The sequence below is a fragment of the Athene cunicularia genome, assembly GCF_003259725.1.
Source record: "Athene cunicularia isolate RWA chromosome 8 unlocalized genomic scaffold, athCun1 chr8_part1, whole genome shotgun sequence".
NCBI classification, from domain to species: domain Eukaryota; kingdom Metazoa; phylum Chordata; class Aves; order Strigiformes; family Strigidae; genus Athene; species Athene cunicularia.
Genome location: NW_020799109.1, coordinates 7,742,037 through 7,758,358, shown reverse-complemented (window position 1 = coordinate 7,758,358; position 16,322 = coordinate 7,742,037). Strand labels below are relative to the sequence as shown.

The 16,322-nt window shown below is 38.8% G+C and overlaps 1 protein-coding gene across 4 annotated transcripts in view; it reads left to right on the top strand.

Moving 5' to 3' along the window:
* Positions 1-11,843, top strand: part of ELAVL4 (ELAV like RNA binding protein 4) — a 64,069-nt gene extending 52,226 nt beyond the window's left edge. For all 4 annotated transcript variants that reach the window (XM_026854066.1, XM_026854065.1, XM_026854067.1 and 1 more), the window contains exons 4-7: positions 1,837-1,990; positions 2,392-2,617; positions 4,019-4,057; positions 8,383-11,843. In XM_026854066.1, the coding sequence (XP_026709867.1) occupies positions 1,837-1,990; positions 2,392-2,617; positions 4,019-4,057; positions 8,383-8,710 (747 nt within the window). In that variant the 3' untranslated portion in view covers positions 8,711-11,843. The remainder of the gene's footprint in view (positions 1-1,836; positions 1,991-2,391; positions 2,618-4,018; positions 4,058-8,382) is intronic.
* The last annotated feature ends 4,479 nt before the right edge of the window (positions 11,844-16,322 follow it).

Here is a 16,322-nt window from a genome sequence, read left to right as displayed (position 1 = left end):
AGGTTAAACCGTAGGTGTCTGAACCCTTACAGTACCCTCTCGAGGTAAGACATTTGTAGAGTGCTTTTCCAAATGCCCTGACACGGGGTATAAGTGAGAAGCCGTCAACAATGAGACCACCAAAGCAAGCACAGTCAAAGCCGGTGGTTTTTCAGCACAGTACTTGTAGGTGAAAGCACAGTGTAGCTATCCCTCGTTTCCCAAAGCACCTGGCTTGATCTTAATTACATGAAAGGCAGGTGGTGCCATGTGTGTTCTGGTCCTGGAGCATCATAAGAGTGTTTGGGACCAGTAATTGACTTAAATGCTGTACCCCATCAGGAGCTCATGGGCTGTGAGATCCTGAGTTGCTGAGACACAGAATAGTTTCTGCCCCAATATCCTTCTCTATTCAGCACTGATCTCAGCACCTGGAGGCTTCTCTGCTTGTTACATCTGCTTGTGCCTTTGTGTGGTGCCTGAGCTTGCCTCAGTTGAGGCAAATGTTTTATCTAACCTCTTTTTCACATTTCTTTCCCTGAGTTTTTCCACCTCCTCTCTCTGGCCTTCTCTGTAAATGTTAGATTTAAAAGGTTATGTACAAACATGTAAGTTAAAGAAGTTGCCAAAAACCTTAAAATGTAGAATCAATTTTAGAGTTTGTCTGCTATTATGCAGAGAAGACTGTGGAAGCAAATATTAGTCATTAACATCATTTTCTGTGTTGAGTCAACATCTATTTTTAGGTGTGGAGCACATAAAGACAACTCTTTGACACGTAAAACAGAGACATCCATTTTGACATCATTTGTGTTTGGGCTAAGGTTCAGGAAGAGGGGAAGACAACTGCTGAATGCATGGTATTTGTGATGGGACCCCCCCGTTTCCTTTCAAGACACATTTTTAAGACATAATGCCGGAATGTACCGATCTGTTTATATTTAAATAAATCAAGATGAAGTGCAAAATACTGAGGATTGGATCCAGTGCTATTTCAGATGTGCTGCAGAGTAATTCTTCATGATCCATGCTGAATACTTGCCATTAGGCTTTATCCAGGACGTATTTTTACTATGTTAAATGTGTGTATTCTAAATGTATATATTATTTTTAAAGTGCAGAAGGCTTTTTATGCACATATTATAATTATAAATCTGATTCATAGGTAGAAGAGCAGTTGAGTCTTGATTTAATGATTTTCCAGCAGCATACATTGCAGTGCCTCGGCTAGATTTTGTTTGCTTGGCCATAACATTTTATGGTTTGGTTCTGGGAGTATTGTGCAAGGGAACTTCTCGTGATAAATTGCAGATATGACAATGAGTGTCAGTATACGGTTCCCTGAGCAGATGTTCATTTAGTCTAATTTCACCAGTACTCTGCTGTTCATCCAGAACAGATCTTGCCAGCTCAGGATGGAAACACAAAGAGGGATAGCACAAAAGATCACTCTGCAAATAACCTGATCTCTTTCAGGCACTTGGAGAGGGGGGAAAAGGGAAAACATGCTGGAACTTCAGCTATGTCTGAAGGTTATTACACATTGGATACAGTAAATCACCCATACATCCACAACGGATGGGGGTGAACTTAGAGCTGTGTGTAGGAAGTTGCATGTTAATTTACTTCTGAACAATAGTTATTTCATGACTGCACTTAAAGAACCCTTGCATCTGTTTTTAAGGTCTTTCTAGCTCTTCGTTTATTTTTCCAGCCTTTCCTGGCTCTGGCTTTGCAGAACAGGTAACGCCTGAACTCCAGGGTTATTGCTTGTGAAGGAACAGAAAATCTATTTGTTTAAAATGCAAGGGGTGCCTCTAGTTCACTAATCTGCCTTTCCTTTTCTTCAATCTGTAGGTGTCGTATGCCCGTCCAAGTTCAGCATCGATCAGAGATGCAAACTTGTATGTCAGCGGCCTTCCGAAAACAATGACCCAGAAAGAATTAGAGCAGTTATTCTCACAATATGGGCGCATCATCACCTCACGGATTCTGGTTGATCAAGTCACAGGTTAAAAGAAAACTTTTCTTGATATATGCACATTTTTCTGGAAATAGCAAAACTGTAAACACTTGCTGGCAGTTGGGTTTTAAGACAGTGACTTTTAGTATAAAATGCAGTACCCGGTTCTTTATAAGCGTAACTGTTTGGAGTTTAACTGTTAACTGCTGCCTCTTTAATGAGGGAATCTCAAAATGCAGAATGTTGTTTACTTAAAATCATTATATTAAATACGGTAGCGGCTGATTTTGGAGAATACAGATGGGGAAGAGCATTTTTCTTTATAGGACTTTGCTTAATTTGCAAGCCATGTATTCTGTGAAGTCAAAACCAATATTCAGTTTATGCTCGTTATATAGATGAGGCTGTTCCTACAAATATTCATCTGTTAACATATTTTTACTTCCTAGGGGTTTCTCGAGGTGTGGGATTTATCCGTTTTGATAAGAGAATAGAGGCAGAAGAAGCCATAAAGGGACTAAATGGCCAGAAGCCTAGTGGTGCTACAGAACCAATTACTGTGAAGTTTGCCAATAACCCCAGCCAGAAAACAAGCCAGGCACTCCTTTCACAGCTGTATCAGTCTCCCAACAGACGCTACCCTGGACCACTTCACCACCAGGCTCAGAGATTCAGGTAATTACCTGGAAAAGAACTGAAGTTCCACCAGTGACGACAATGTGGGGCAGGTGCTATGCAGGAAAATATGCTTTAGTTGCATAGGCTGACCTGATTTACTTTGTAAAATTAAATATTCTTTCCTGGAGAATGAGGAGGAAAATCTGCTGACAGCTGTAGTCATGTTGTATTTACTAAAACAGCTGAAGTACTGTACAATCAGATCTCATGAAGGCTCACAGAAAAAGGGAAGACAGAATAGAGTTATACTGATAATCAAATGAGCAGCGGCTATCCTGTTCTTTCTCATTTTTTTGGTAATGCTCTTATTTTCTGCTATATTATTACAGTTTTGATGCAGCTTAGACTTTGATGTTAATGACAGTGGATTGGTAGCAGGAAAAAAGCTGAGTCTGTTCCAGTCAGCAGCAGTATCATTAAATTTATTAGCCTGAGATATCTGCTCTTAGTATAAAGAGACCTTGTATTAGACTTTGCTGTGATTCTTCAGATACTTTTGGGCATATTTTATGCTTTGCATTCTGAATAGACTGTTTCCATTGGACGTATAAGCCAGAGTTAGCAATACTTGATGTTCTCATTACTTCTGTATTTGATGATAATTTTCAGGCAACCTAGCATTCAAATAAAAAGTCTGCCTTCGGAAAAAAACTCGGACATATTTGCATAACTGAGTTGCATACTGGCTTTAGAGAATTATTCAAAAGTAATTGTAGTTTTTCAGTGGTGAAGAGTGCTAATGAATTAAAGCTAATTTTAAAAGTCAGTCATCGGATACATTAAATTTACACGTGTCTTTGTGTCTTTAGCACGCAGCTGTATCCATTGAGGTTATCACTGAATAGATAGAAGGATTTTATTGTGCTCCCATGGAAAGCAGATGATTATATTCTACAAAATTTGGTGGTCATTTAGGGTGACCTATCATGTAGGATTAATACTAAATACATGTAATATAGTGGGGAGAATGTGTTATGTTAAAGCAGTTAAAATCAAGAATTTTTCTGGTTCCAGCTATTCTGGATTGCAACATTTTATTTCTAAGTTAATTGTAAATATAAGGTGAACAGTTGAATTATTTGCAAGAATTTCATACTAATGTTGTCTAAAAAAGACAAATTGGAAGTGGATTTTTGTTTTTTTAAAACCAAGCTCTGGAAATGAAGGTTTTCTCTAAGACTTGTAGACAAGTTAAAAAGGGCTTTAAACACCGTGGTGGAAATTTAAGCACAACCTCAGACTTAACAAAGCAGGCCCGGGAGTTGTTAGGCTCCTTAGATGTGTGGGAAACTTGTTGAACGTTTCTTCTTTGAAAATGGAACGCTATTAATAATAGTTCCATTGAGCGATCTTGCCATCTGTGAGACATTAACCCAAAGACCCTCCTTCTCTTTTCAGGCTGGACAATTTGCTTAATATGGCCTATGGCGTAAAGAGGTAATTAGAATTCCACAGATTGCCAGATGTCCGTGTTGGCACAGATTGGTGCTACAATTTATTTTTTTTAATTCACTAACTTTATTTTTTTTTAATTCCTTCTTTTCTTCCACCAGCATGTCAAATTCTTTTTAAGTTTGGACTTCAGTTGGTTTTGTTACTTTGAAGGCCACACACACAAATTCTGTGGGGTTTTCTTTGAACCTTTTTTTTTATTTACAGGTGGGCTTCTCAAATGGTTTAGGTGCAACGGCTACAAGCATTCAAACTGCATTCGCCCTGCTAAACGGTGCTTTTTCCAGAATCGGAAGTATTAACTTAAGGTTTTAACTAATCTCTAATCTGATAATGAAAAACTTAACAGTCAAAACCAGAATTACGCTACTGTTGTCTAAATCTCAGTTAAGACGTTCTTTCTCCTACATCTGGCTTCAAGTTTGACTTGAAAATATAGCTGTGTGCACCTTAATCAGCCCTAAGTTTCTTTTGTTGCAGGTTTAATACTTTGAACTTTTCTCAATGCTTGAGATTTCTTTTCTGTTTAAAATAGTTGTGTGTTGTATGTATGTGCACGCATGTGTGATAAAGCTCAGCTGATTTGTAAACATTTATGCTGTTTCATGAGTATGTTCAATGTTTGATCTGATAGCTAAAGTGAGTTGACGTGTTAGCGTTTCTCCTAATGGCACACATCAACGCGAGTGAACCTTACAGCAAAATAAAGGTGTAGTCTTATTCCTGATGTTACCGTAAGATGTCCAGCCATCCCACACAGTTAAGATGAGAACATACTTCTTAATCTTCTGAAATGGTCTGCTCACCACACTTGAAAATTATTTGAGCTTCTTTTTAAAGCTCATCCTGTAAAATGGTATGGTAAGTATATCTTTACACTAGCTAGTAGTGGACAGTAACATGGGTTGTAACTGCCGTAGTAGCTATCATACAAATGGCAAATCTTAAGACTGACTTCCAAAAGCAATAGCCAAAAACAGAGGCAGCATATCTTCCCAGAAGCACTACTTCTGGTGTTCATTAGTACATTCGTTACATCTGCAGTATCCTTAGTGGTGATGGTGATGCGATGAGTCAGAACTTACTACCTGATTTTATCACGCACTGCTTCTGCATTCTCCCATCTCATTTGTATCTTGATACGTTGCCAGAAACCTGGCAAAATTCTCAACCTCAGTTATCTGTCAGGTACAAGTCAGAGTCACAAGGATGGGTTTGTTCCAGGAGTTTTCCCTAGGATTTTGCTGCTGCTTCTTCTACAGAATTGCATTGGCATTTGGTGCAGGACAAACAGGGCTTAGGCTGAACCTAGGCTTTGAATTCTGATTTCATGGGACCTGCAGAGGGAAAGAATGAGACACTTGCCTTTATACATCTGCTTTCTTAATATTCAGAGTCTGCAATGCTAATTTTAAATCACAACAGTATTTTGTATTTGTAATCAGTCAGTTTGTAGGCCAATTTTAAATCATCTCTCTTAGAAAATCTTGAAAACTTGTACTTGCACAAACAAACCGTGTTTACAGGTGTAGGGTCACAAAAAAAATATATTGATAGAGATTTCTGAAACATCTGTAGTACAGCATTCCTGGGTTTGGGGGTTGGTTCGTTCTTTCCCTGTGTTAAGTATGTGGTATTGATGGAAAAAGATGTGCTGATGCGGAACAAAGGTTTTATTGATGCTAATTTCAGACCACTTGCTAGTAACAAAGCTACTTATGCAATAGGTTATCTTGTATTTAGTAAGACAACTGCACTAGTTTTGCGCATGGTTTTTCAGATTTACAGCAGCTCCTGTGCACACGGTACATAACGGTTGAAAGTTGCACAGGTCCTAAATTTTAACCATTTACATCAGTGCAGTGTTCCTTTAAAAATGCAAAACTTTTTAACAGACTGTGACATTGTGGAGATTCTACAATAGCATCAGTTGCAGGGTAGTGTATACATTAGTCTTGTACTTATGTGTTAAACATTGCAGAAGAGGAGTGTTTGCTGGCTTATGTATGTTACTAGCACAGTTGCCACTTTTCAGCAATGGACTTAAAGTCCCATCTTGCAACTTTGAAAAAGTTGAAGCTGTTGGCTTCTACAACCTCTTGGTCCTGGCCGCCTTATTTCCAATCCCACATACAGCAGAAGGAGCAGTATAAATTGACCTTGTCCAGCCATCTTTGTGTTCAGCAGCTGGGGAAATACCGTGGGTTAGAGCTGTGCTGAACTGTTACATGGTGTTGCTAGTTTCAGTATGCGGGGAAAGAAACTAAAAGATGCTGAGAATAGGGTTTGAAAAAATTAGTTCAGTTGAAAAACTGCCATATATTTAATAAACTGTCTGCAAACCTGTATGCATGTCTGAGGATCCGATGCTGTGCGCATTTGAACTGCTCATTTATAGCATAACTACACCCCAGTGATGTTTCTCAGCTTAAGATGTATATTCCAAGTGTCTTTTTCCCTTGAATATACATATGAAGTGCCATCAGGAGTCAACAGAATGGTGAGCAGCCATCAAGTGTGTAGTTTTTTATGGTTATTTAATACACACGGCGTAATATTGTTCAGACTGCTAAATGTGAGTAGAAAGTTTAGAAGTATAAAAGGAGAAGTTTTGGAGAGCACAAGACCTCACTCAGCAACACTGAGTTGCCCCCCCCACTCTCTCTGTCATCACTCAGAAAATCCTGAGGTTTTATTACTCAGTTCTGGTATTAAAACTCGACATATAGAAAAGTACATGCAAAACTGGATTTTTATTAAGACGTTTCCTCTGTGCAGTTGTTATTTTAAAACGTATCCCAAAGTGTAGCTTCAGAAAGCATGTCACTTTTTTTCAAACTGATGAAGGGAAAATTGTGTTGATCCTGAGGGCTGGTACCGCTTAACATCTTCATTAATAACCTGAGTCACGAGCTGCAATGCACCCTCCTTGCATTAATGGGTGACACTAAATTGGTGAGGGAGCAGGGGCAGCGCTGTGCTGTTGGCCATGCCTGCCACTGGGGAGACCTTGACAAGCTGGAAGAATGTAGTGAAATTCAGGAAAGGCAAATGTAGAGTTTAGCCCCTGACTACCATCTTCAGCTACTGACAAGGGGCGTTAGAAAGAAGATGAAACCAAGCTCTTCTCAGCGGTCAACTGCTAAAAACCCAAGAGTCAACAGTAAGAGGATGCATCAGGGGAAATTCAACTGAATAGAAGGGAAAATCATTCCCAGTGAGGATGGTGGAGCCCTGGAGCAGGAGCTGCAGAAGTAGAGTTTCCATCCTTGGAGACTTTCAAAACTTCCCTCTGCAAGGCCATGAGCAGCAGATCTAATTTGAGATGTCAGCCTTGGTCTGAGCAGGAGGTTGATCAGATGACCTCCATAGGTCCTGCCCAGCCTGTGTTATTCTGTGTATTCATAAACATTACCTGGCTTTAGCTTCCCAGTTCAGATGCTCAACTTAAAGAAAATGGATCCCAAAAGACTTTGCAGGGGGAAAGCCTGGGTGCTGTATTAGAATTTCTAGGAGCTTGTGTCTCTACATCGACTATCCAAAGAACCTGAGAGCCTGTCACAGACATAATGTCTCACAGTGTGAAGGTATTAGTTGACATGCTCATTAGTTATATTTATGCACTGTTTTACTTGCTCTACAATTGCTGCATAAATCTTCTTTAATATGTGGCCAGCTTTAGGACTTCTTTATTAACTGGATTTTTTCCCAGTGTGTGTCAGTTAAGGACTGTGTTAGGAGGAGAATTAAAACCTACTACTTACAGACGTCTCTCTAAATCTAATAGTATTTTTAGCTAAGGAGGCTACTGTTATAGCTGAATCCTGACAATGGCATTTCATATTAGCCTTCAAAATAAGTCTTGAAGTTTTTGTTTGGGTTTTTTCACTGCAGACTAGTAAGAGGCAAAGCATTAGATCTCCGCTGCCCTGAATGATGATATTTTCGTGATGGGAATAAACGGCAGATTCCTACAGGCCTTTTGAAATGAACTCATGTTTATAGCAGCATGTGCAGGCCTTTTGTGACTTAGATTGTCTTTAAGTATTTCTTCTATTAGATTTTTGTATACATCCAAGTAAGGCTTATCCTTGAAGGGAGACTCATTTATGCCCAGAATTGGGCTGCTTAATTAGTACAGCTCCCCTCCACTTAAGTAGGAGTTAGAGACCAAGAGTGGCTAGTAGTCATCTTCCAGGGATAGGATCAAGAACCTCCATTAACATTGGCTTATTTATTTTAAAGTCTTGGTTCCATGTGGCTTGTGCCAAGAGATATATTTAGAATAGACCCCTCTTTTTACTTGGTAGGTTTTCTCCGATCACAATTGATGGTATGACGAGCCTTGTCGGAATGAATATCCCTGGTCACACTGGGACTGGATGGTGCATCTTCGTCTACAACTTGTCTCCCGACTCGGATGAGAGCGTGCTGTGGCAGTTGTTTGGTCCCTTTGGAGCAGTCAATAATGTCAAGGTGATCCGTGATTTCAACACCAACAAGTGCAAGGGATTTGGCTTTGTCACCATGACCAACTACGACGAAGCTGCCATGGCGATTGCCAGCCTTAATGGATACCGTTTAGGAGACAGAGTATTGCAAGTTTCCTTTAAAACCAATAAAACCCACAAATCCTGAATTTCATATCCTTACTTACTAAAATATATATATATAAATATATATACGAACAAAACAAAAAAAAAAAACTCTTCAAGGCTTATATTCAACCATGGACTTTATAAGCCAGTGTTGCCTAAGTATTAAAACATTGGATATCCTGTGAGGAACAGGAAAGGATTTTATAATGCTTAGAAAAAAAAAAAACCTTTGATGCATTGAATGTTCTTTCATAGCTGTCGTTGTTGAATATAATATACATAGATAACAATGTGCAGGGATTTTTACCCGGCCAGCTAGTTTTACTACCTTCCTTGAAGGTGGGTCTTTTTAAGATGACCATTCACTCATTTGAAAAAATAATAAAACAAAAACAATTTTTACGAACTAATGGGATTAAAAGTGAGAAAAAAGATTTTTGTTTTCTTTTCTTCTTTTCAAAACATTGATTGAATTAGATTGGTAAACCCCCCACAAATTAAAGAGGAACAATAAAAATTGCAAAAAGAAGAACATAATTTTGCAACTTTTTTTATTTTTCCTTTTTTCTTTTGTATCATGTGAACTAAACAGTCTTCTGTTAGGGAATGGGGTAAAGGGGGATACCTGATGACATAACAATTTAAATAACATTAACAATGTTGCCAAAGAGGTGGTCTCTTTGCTGAAAATGGGTTTCAAGAAAAATCTATTTTTATAAAATATAAAGAATTTTTACAAGAGAATCTGGATTTGAGAAAAAATATTTTGACTGGCTAATTTAGGGGAAATTGACAACTTTGTCATGTTCATACTGCACTGGTAACTTTTTAGAGATCAAGATGTGTGTTTTAAACTGGATTAGTAGATTGTTTTTTGAAGGATGGGCTACAAACAGATGATCTTCGTATCTTTTCATAGCATGTAATAAAAATATTAAATACAGTACGGGAGAGTGTTCTTCCCAGGCACGCAGTTACCCACAGTCAAAACCCAAAAGCAAGGAGATGAGTTGCAAGACGGTTTTTCTTTAAGTCATCAGTATGGGATATCAGCAGAACAAAAGTTAAAAAAATTAATTTTTTTGATCAAAAACTTCCTTGGTTTGAGCAGTAGGTGCTACAAAATTATTTACATATCTTAGTATCATAGTTAAATGTAATGTGTTTAGAAAAAATACATTTGCTTTAAATTTGTTAAGAATTTTCAAATTCACTTTATAGCCCAAGCTAATATAATTGGGCTGTGTTGGCACATTTGGAACACTGTTTATGTTGCTTGAAACACTTATTTATTTAATTGCCGATGTGATGCATATGGCCAAAATCAAATATAGCTAGTTTGGCTAGTCTACTTATTTGTTTACTTAAACTATGGGAAGAAGCATATTATTGTGTCATTTTGTTGTGTGTGTATGTGTATATATAATATAAATATATATATATATAAAGTTATTTTTTCTTTTGGTTAATTTATTATAAGTTGTAACACTTTGCTAGTTTTGTTTGTATATGTCTTAAAATGTTTTCTTATGATACTTAAGTGACAGAGGTATCAAGGTAACTTGTGTAGAAATATTGTTTGATATATTGTCATGTTTGTTGTGAATATTTTTTCTTACTGCACAGTAGAAAAGAAAACAACTGGGTCTTTATTTTAATGTAATTCAGATTGGGGAAAACAGAGCTAAGGGAACAAAATGACTGAGGGGGTGCTCTCCCATGTCCAGTGCACTGATCATTTTAGTATGTTTGTGCTTTGTATGGTTATATATTTAAAACAAAAAAGGGTCATGCTCTTCCCTGAGTACTAGAAACAGTTACTCGCTATGCATAATCTAGTTGATAGTTAAATTTGCTATTGCTTTTCTTGTCTTGTTATATAAAATCTTTTCAATACAAGTTTAGTCTTAATGGTAATAAAACGTTATGGTTATTTATAACTTGTGCTTATTTTGTGCATTTTTTCCATGCTATACCCACTAACTGCATGTAGACTAAGTATTGTTTTTTCACACTGAAGAGGCAAACTTTTGTAGTAGACAAATAACTAAAGCAAAGGCTGCATCATAATTTAATCAGTTTTTTACTTTAACAATGTTAGATTTTAGTTTAAAGGAACACTCATTCAATGTTCAGGGAAACCTTTATACATCATCTGCTATGAATGAGCGCAGTTTGCTGGGAAAGTTTTGATGCATTTGCTAAGCATTAGTGGGGAAGGCATGTCAGAATCTTTTCTCTACGATGTGTTTTACTATCTGAATAATAATAATAATTTAAAAAATCTTTCTTAGGACCAGGCAGTTGTATACTTTAGTTATAATGAATGACTTCATGTTAACCTTGCTAGTTTAGATCATTTCTGAGGGAAAGTATTGTAAATGTTTTTTTCATAACCTTGTTGTGTTTGAATTATTTGTACTTTAATTGTCCAGACAATAAATGAAAGTGTGTAGAATGGCTATGGACTTTCCACCTTTTTAACCGTGTTCAGATGTTCTAGTAATCCCAGCCGCACCTCAAACGAGGTAGATCTTAGAGTCTGATTTCAGAAGCAAGGTCATCAAGAGAGAAACATACTAGTCAAACCAGATTGAGCATATTCATTATTTGTTTTTCTTTCTGAAGGTTAGAAAGAATTGGCCATTTATGATGTTGAACACCAAATACCAAACTGTAACTGTAACTTTATTTGAATGTTCAAGAATACTGAAGGATTTCTACTATAATACAGTATTTTTACACAATGAAAATATCAACACTTAACAAAAGTAGCGAGCAAATTTCAGCGTTAATACAGTTTTTAAGCCATCATTCAGTTTGACTTTTCTATGAATATGCTATGAATGTCATGCAATATGAAACAGTGTACATATTATCTGCTGTACAACAGTCTATATGATCACATTCCAAATTTGATTATTTTCACCATGTGTTATAACTAGAGTTGATACTTCTTTCAGTTGACTTGTTTGAATCCCATTAATACAAATATTCACTTCATGTTTATGTTCTGTAACATTCACTAATGGCAAAAATATGTACCTTGTAAAACTGCAGCGTTGAATTTCATAACTGAGATTAGGAAAACTATATCAGAGGGCTGGATGGACTGTGTAGTTCTTCAGCTCCTTCACCTATTAATAAACTCGTGTTTTTGTGAGATTAAGTTACCATGTTGGTTATAATAATTAATTTCAGGCCACAGTATGAGTTTGTTCTTAAATTTACAGCTTGCTTAATTCAACCTTAAATCAACCTGACTGTGCCATAGTAAAATGCAGAAGTTATTAATTTGTTCTGTTTAAAGACTTGGCTCTGAAAAACATCATCCTTCCATCTATCTTTATATATGTATATACACACACTTTTGATGATATACATATATACATACATTACAACATATACAACCCATTTTAGAAAAAAATACACTTTTTCTTTAAGAAAGAACCATACTAAATAGTGTTGTAACAGACACTATACATTATAGCATTTGTTAGGTTCATCACCTAACTTTTTTTCCCTGTCCTTTCTTGTGTGCACCTTGCACTGTAAGAAGAGTAGTGAGATGAAAATCGCCACCCAGTCTGGATGCTCTGGAGACAGAAATGTGACACTACAGAAGGGCATTTTGATGTTGACTGAAGAGGCCACTTTTGATGCAGATTATTTCCCCACTTGAACTTAAAGGTTGGCTGCTGATCTGCATCTCACTTGTGTAGGGCACCTATTTCTCCACTCTGCACTGCTTGCAGTAGTGAGATGATGTGAGCTGTAGGAAAGCTCATATACACACGTAACACAAGAGAAAGGACTCTGCCACTTTGAAAGGTCTGGTATGTGAAGTTCAGTCCCCTTTTCAGAGTATCACAAATGCACCCTGGATAAGTCACAGATGGGGCCTTGGTACACTACACTGATCCTATGTGAGTGTTTTTAGAAAGTCTTACTGAAACACAATTTCTGCCCAGCTGGGATCAGAACCAAATTTTGCTAACACTCATTCAAAGTAATCAAGTTTTATATTTCTTTCCTGAAAGGGTAATCACTCTTTCTGCAATTAGCAAGCCTGCTGCATAAATGGAAAATCACCTGGGGGAGGGTGTTTCAAGTGCATTCACTTTATATTCCACTTCAGAGTACCTTGGGCACAGTAATGGGCTTTGAATGAATGGAGAGGCGAGTGTGTGCTGAAAATGATGGCTGGCATGTTCAAGATAGAGAGTTCACTGCTGAATTTTTTACTGTGGGAAGTCAGTTTACCTAGTGACACTGGATTTGTAGCAACCAACTGCAGACGAGGACTCTGGTGCCACTGCTGGTTTCCGTGGGGATGGTTGGGCAGGGGTCTGGGTGCACAGCACCCAGCAGCGGCTGCTACCTGGGTACTTGTATCAGCCTCAGATAATAACTGGGGAGAGGCACATGCAGAAGGTGTGTTGGGGAACCCCTTTCTCCATCACCAGTAGCAGAATCCAGGCAAGGCAGTTAACTTACACTTCTTACTTACATGGCCACGGATGAGGTAGAGGCAGGTCAGCCAGTGATGACAGAGGGGATTTGCTCCCTGCCCTGGAGATCTTGCAGACTGAGCTCACTGCACAGCAGTAATTCATTGTGCATACGGAGCAAAATGAACGATCAAATCCAGCATAACTTTACGAAAGCTCTGACATCTCAGACTAATCCAGTAGCTCTCTTCTAAAAATAACTGATGACTTAAACCCAGAAGATGTGATGGAGCCAATCCAGCTGAGCTTCAGTAACTCCTAAGGGGGCAAATTACTTGGGGACACACCGGAACATCTGCAGGAAGGAAACAAAAAGCAACAACCATGAACAAAGACACACATAGCCACACCCTGTGGGATGCTAATCCTGGGCATTGTGGCTGTGCAGCCCCCTGGCCCCATGCTAAGGAAATGACTTTCATCCCAGGTGAACAACCAGGAGAACACATAATGCTGGTGTGATGGGCACTGCCGAGGCCTTTCCTAGAAACTCTGTATGCCACTCTGGTGTGCTTGAGAAATTCAGATGGGATCAAGTCCAGTAAGGTACCAGGGTGACCAGGAGAATGGCAACTTAGTCTACAAAAAGCATCACTGAGCTTAAATTGTTTCTGTTCCCATAAACCCAAAACCTGGGCTTCAAAAAGCGTGGTCCTTGTAAATCTACCAGAGAGGAGCATTATAATGGGCAATGGGAAGGAAAGCAACCAAAAGACCAAGTCATACAAAGGCAAACTAATTTGACTTGCCCATGGGCAATGGGAAGGAAAGCAACCAAAAGACCAAGTCATACAAAGGCAAACTAATTTGACTTGCCCACAACTGAAGATACCAGACTCGTTCTTTCTGACCAGCAGATTAGCAATTTTCTGAAATACTCTTTCAGTAGAAATAACTGGGAAGATGAGGACATGGCTACACACACACACAAAATTAACTGCTTTTCAGACAAGGTTTGACGTTTTCTCTGCCACAGCCCTAAGGTATCATTGATTGATATATTTAAACACCAGACCAGCATATTTTAAAGGACTTGAAATATTTCATCTTGAATTTCATTAAAATTTGTAAATGTTTTGAGGCTGCAAATTACTTCTTGTGCAGTAGCAAAAAAAAAAAATAAATCTAAAACATCTGTCCTAGTCATGCCACAATAAACCTGCAGTCTTAAAAGTAGTGGGGTTGGAGCTGCCAGCAATCGTCACCTAACTACTGCTACTTACGGGCAAACACAACACGAACCAAGGCTGGTTGATATTCCCCCCCAAAAAACAGAAACCAAACCAATGTGGTAAGTGGAGAATGCATTAGTATGCCATCAAGTCCAGAAGCCCCCAACATTGCACATTGCTTTGGGGTGGCTGTGAGGTCTTTGTCACCAAGTGTGTTGTCCCCAAACACTTGAGCCATCAGCCTCAAGGTCACTTGTGCTACCACGGCGCAGCCCCACTGCAGGCAGGAGCCCTGCCCCAGCCCCACCTGGCTAGCACAGCATCCTCGCTGGAGCAGCTACACCAACAGTGATCCCTACACACCCAGCCTTGCTCCAGTGTCTGGAGGACTAGAGGGACGGGTTTTACTCAGTTCTTTGTTAACATCCCCAGTGGCAGCAGGGAAGCACCCTGGGGACCTACCGGCCAGGCATTGCCTTACCTAGCCCACGTGGCACACAGCACTGCATCAATCCTTTACTTAAAGTAAGGAACCAAATTCCCTAAATTTAATTTCTAATTAACCAGCAGACCAGTAGCCGTTACTTGGGCAAATAACCATCTTTGGCCTTGTTTTATCCTGCTTAAACCACAACCATTAAGGCCCTGTGTTCTGCTCCCTTCCGAGGACACTGATGTGGACCCTGTCCTAGACGAAGCCCCGGTTTTTTGTGCCACACAAGGCTGCCAGGGCCATTGGTGATGTAGGGCTGGTGAGTCTGGAAGTGCTTGACCACTGCTGAAATTCTCTGCTCAGCCTCACAGTTTCTCTTCCCAGAGCCAGACGTGCAGCCTGGGATGGCTGCATGGCCGAGGCAGGGGTGCAAGCCACCAGTGACAGCTTTCATAAAGACATGAGACTTTATCAAATTAAGAGGAAACAAAAATGAAAATTCCTCTAAACTTTGCAAATGAACATAAACAATGCCATTGAAAGAGCAATTGTTTAAAAATAAACCCACCAAAGGAAAGAAACCCACCAAAGGAAAAGGGGCTTAATGCAGAGGCTTTGGTGTGCTGTGTATCACTGAGCATGGCTGAACTGCCCCAGCAACCTTCTTCATAGCAACATCTGGGGAACTTGACACTGAGGCCCAAAATACTTAATTTTATTTAAGTGACTTTTAAACACACAAGATCATTAGCTCTTCAGTCTGCACATCAGGACTGACTGGAGCTACCACAATCCATTTGCTTTAAGCAGTACTTACATTTTGTTGGCATTGCACAGGTCCCGACAAAATGATATGCAAGAATTAGCTTTTTATGAACAATACAATTCTGATTTTAAATCAGCACATGAGACACTTAATTAATTTTGTAGGATAAGGAATCTGTTGCAAATATACAGCAGTACACCCACACATCACCATCTGCTGTGGAGAATTAAATGTACAACTCACAAATGAAATCCTGCAAAGTTGGTGCAAGAAGGTCCTTGCTTGAATTTAAACAAGGCTGTGGAAAACCTGCAAACACATTGCAAAAGATCATGAAAACAATAACAAATTTGTCCATCTGTGAGTCAGTTCTAGCAGGGTTGGGGTTTTGTTGTGTTCTTTATATTGGTGTACTTGCAATAATAGTTGCAGCTCACAATGCAAATTGTGTAAAGTTACTTGAACTCTTCTCCTGGCCAGAACAAAGTCATTCATGGAGGTGCTCCCAACAGGCTCTGTCACATTACACCAGGTCTTCTATGTTTAGGAGGAAAAAAAATGCCCCCAAAAAAACACAAGAAATTCCATTTTTAATAGTCAGTTTAGCCACAATTTTGAAAAAAGAATGGCAAATCTGGCAATTGTTGTGGATGTTTTATTATTAGAATTATTAACAAACACTGTTCTACTGAAGTGAGGAAAAATAAATATCAACAACTGCTGCCATGAAAAAACTCTTAACAAACACAAAGATCTGTATTCCTTTGACT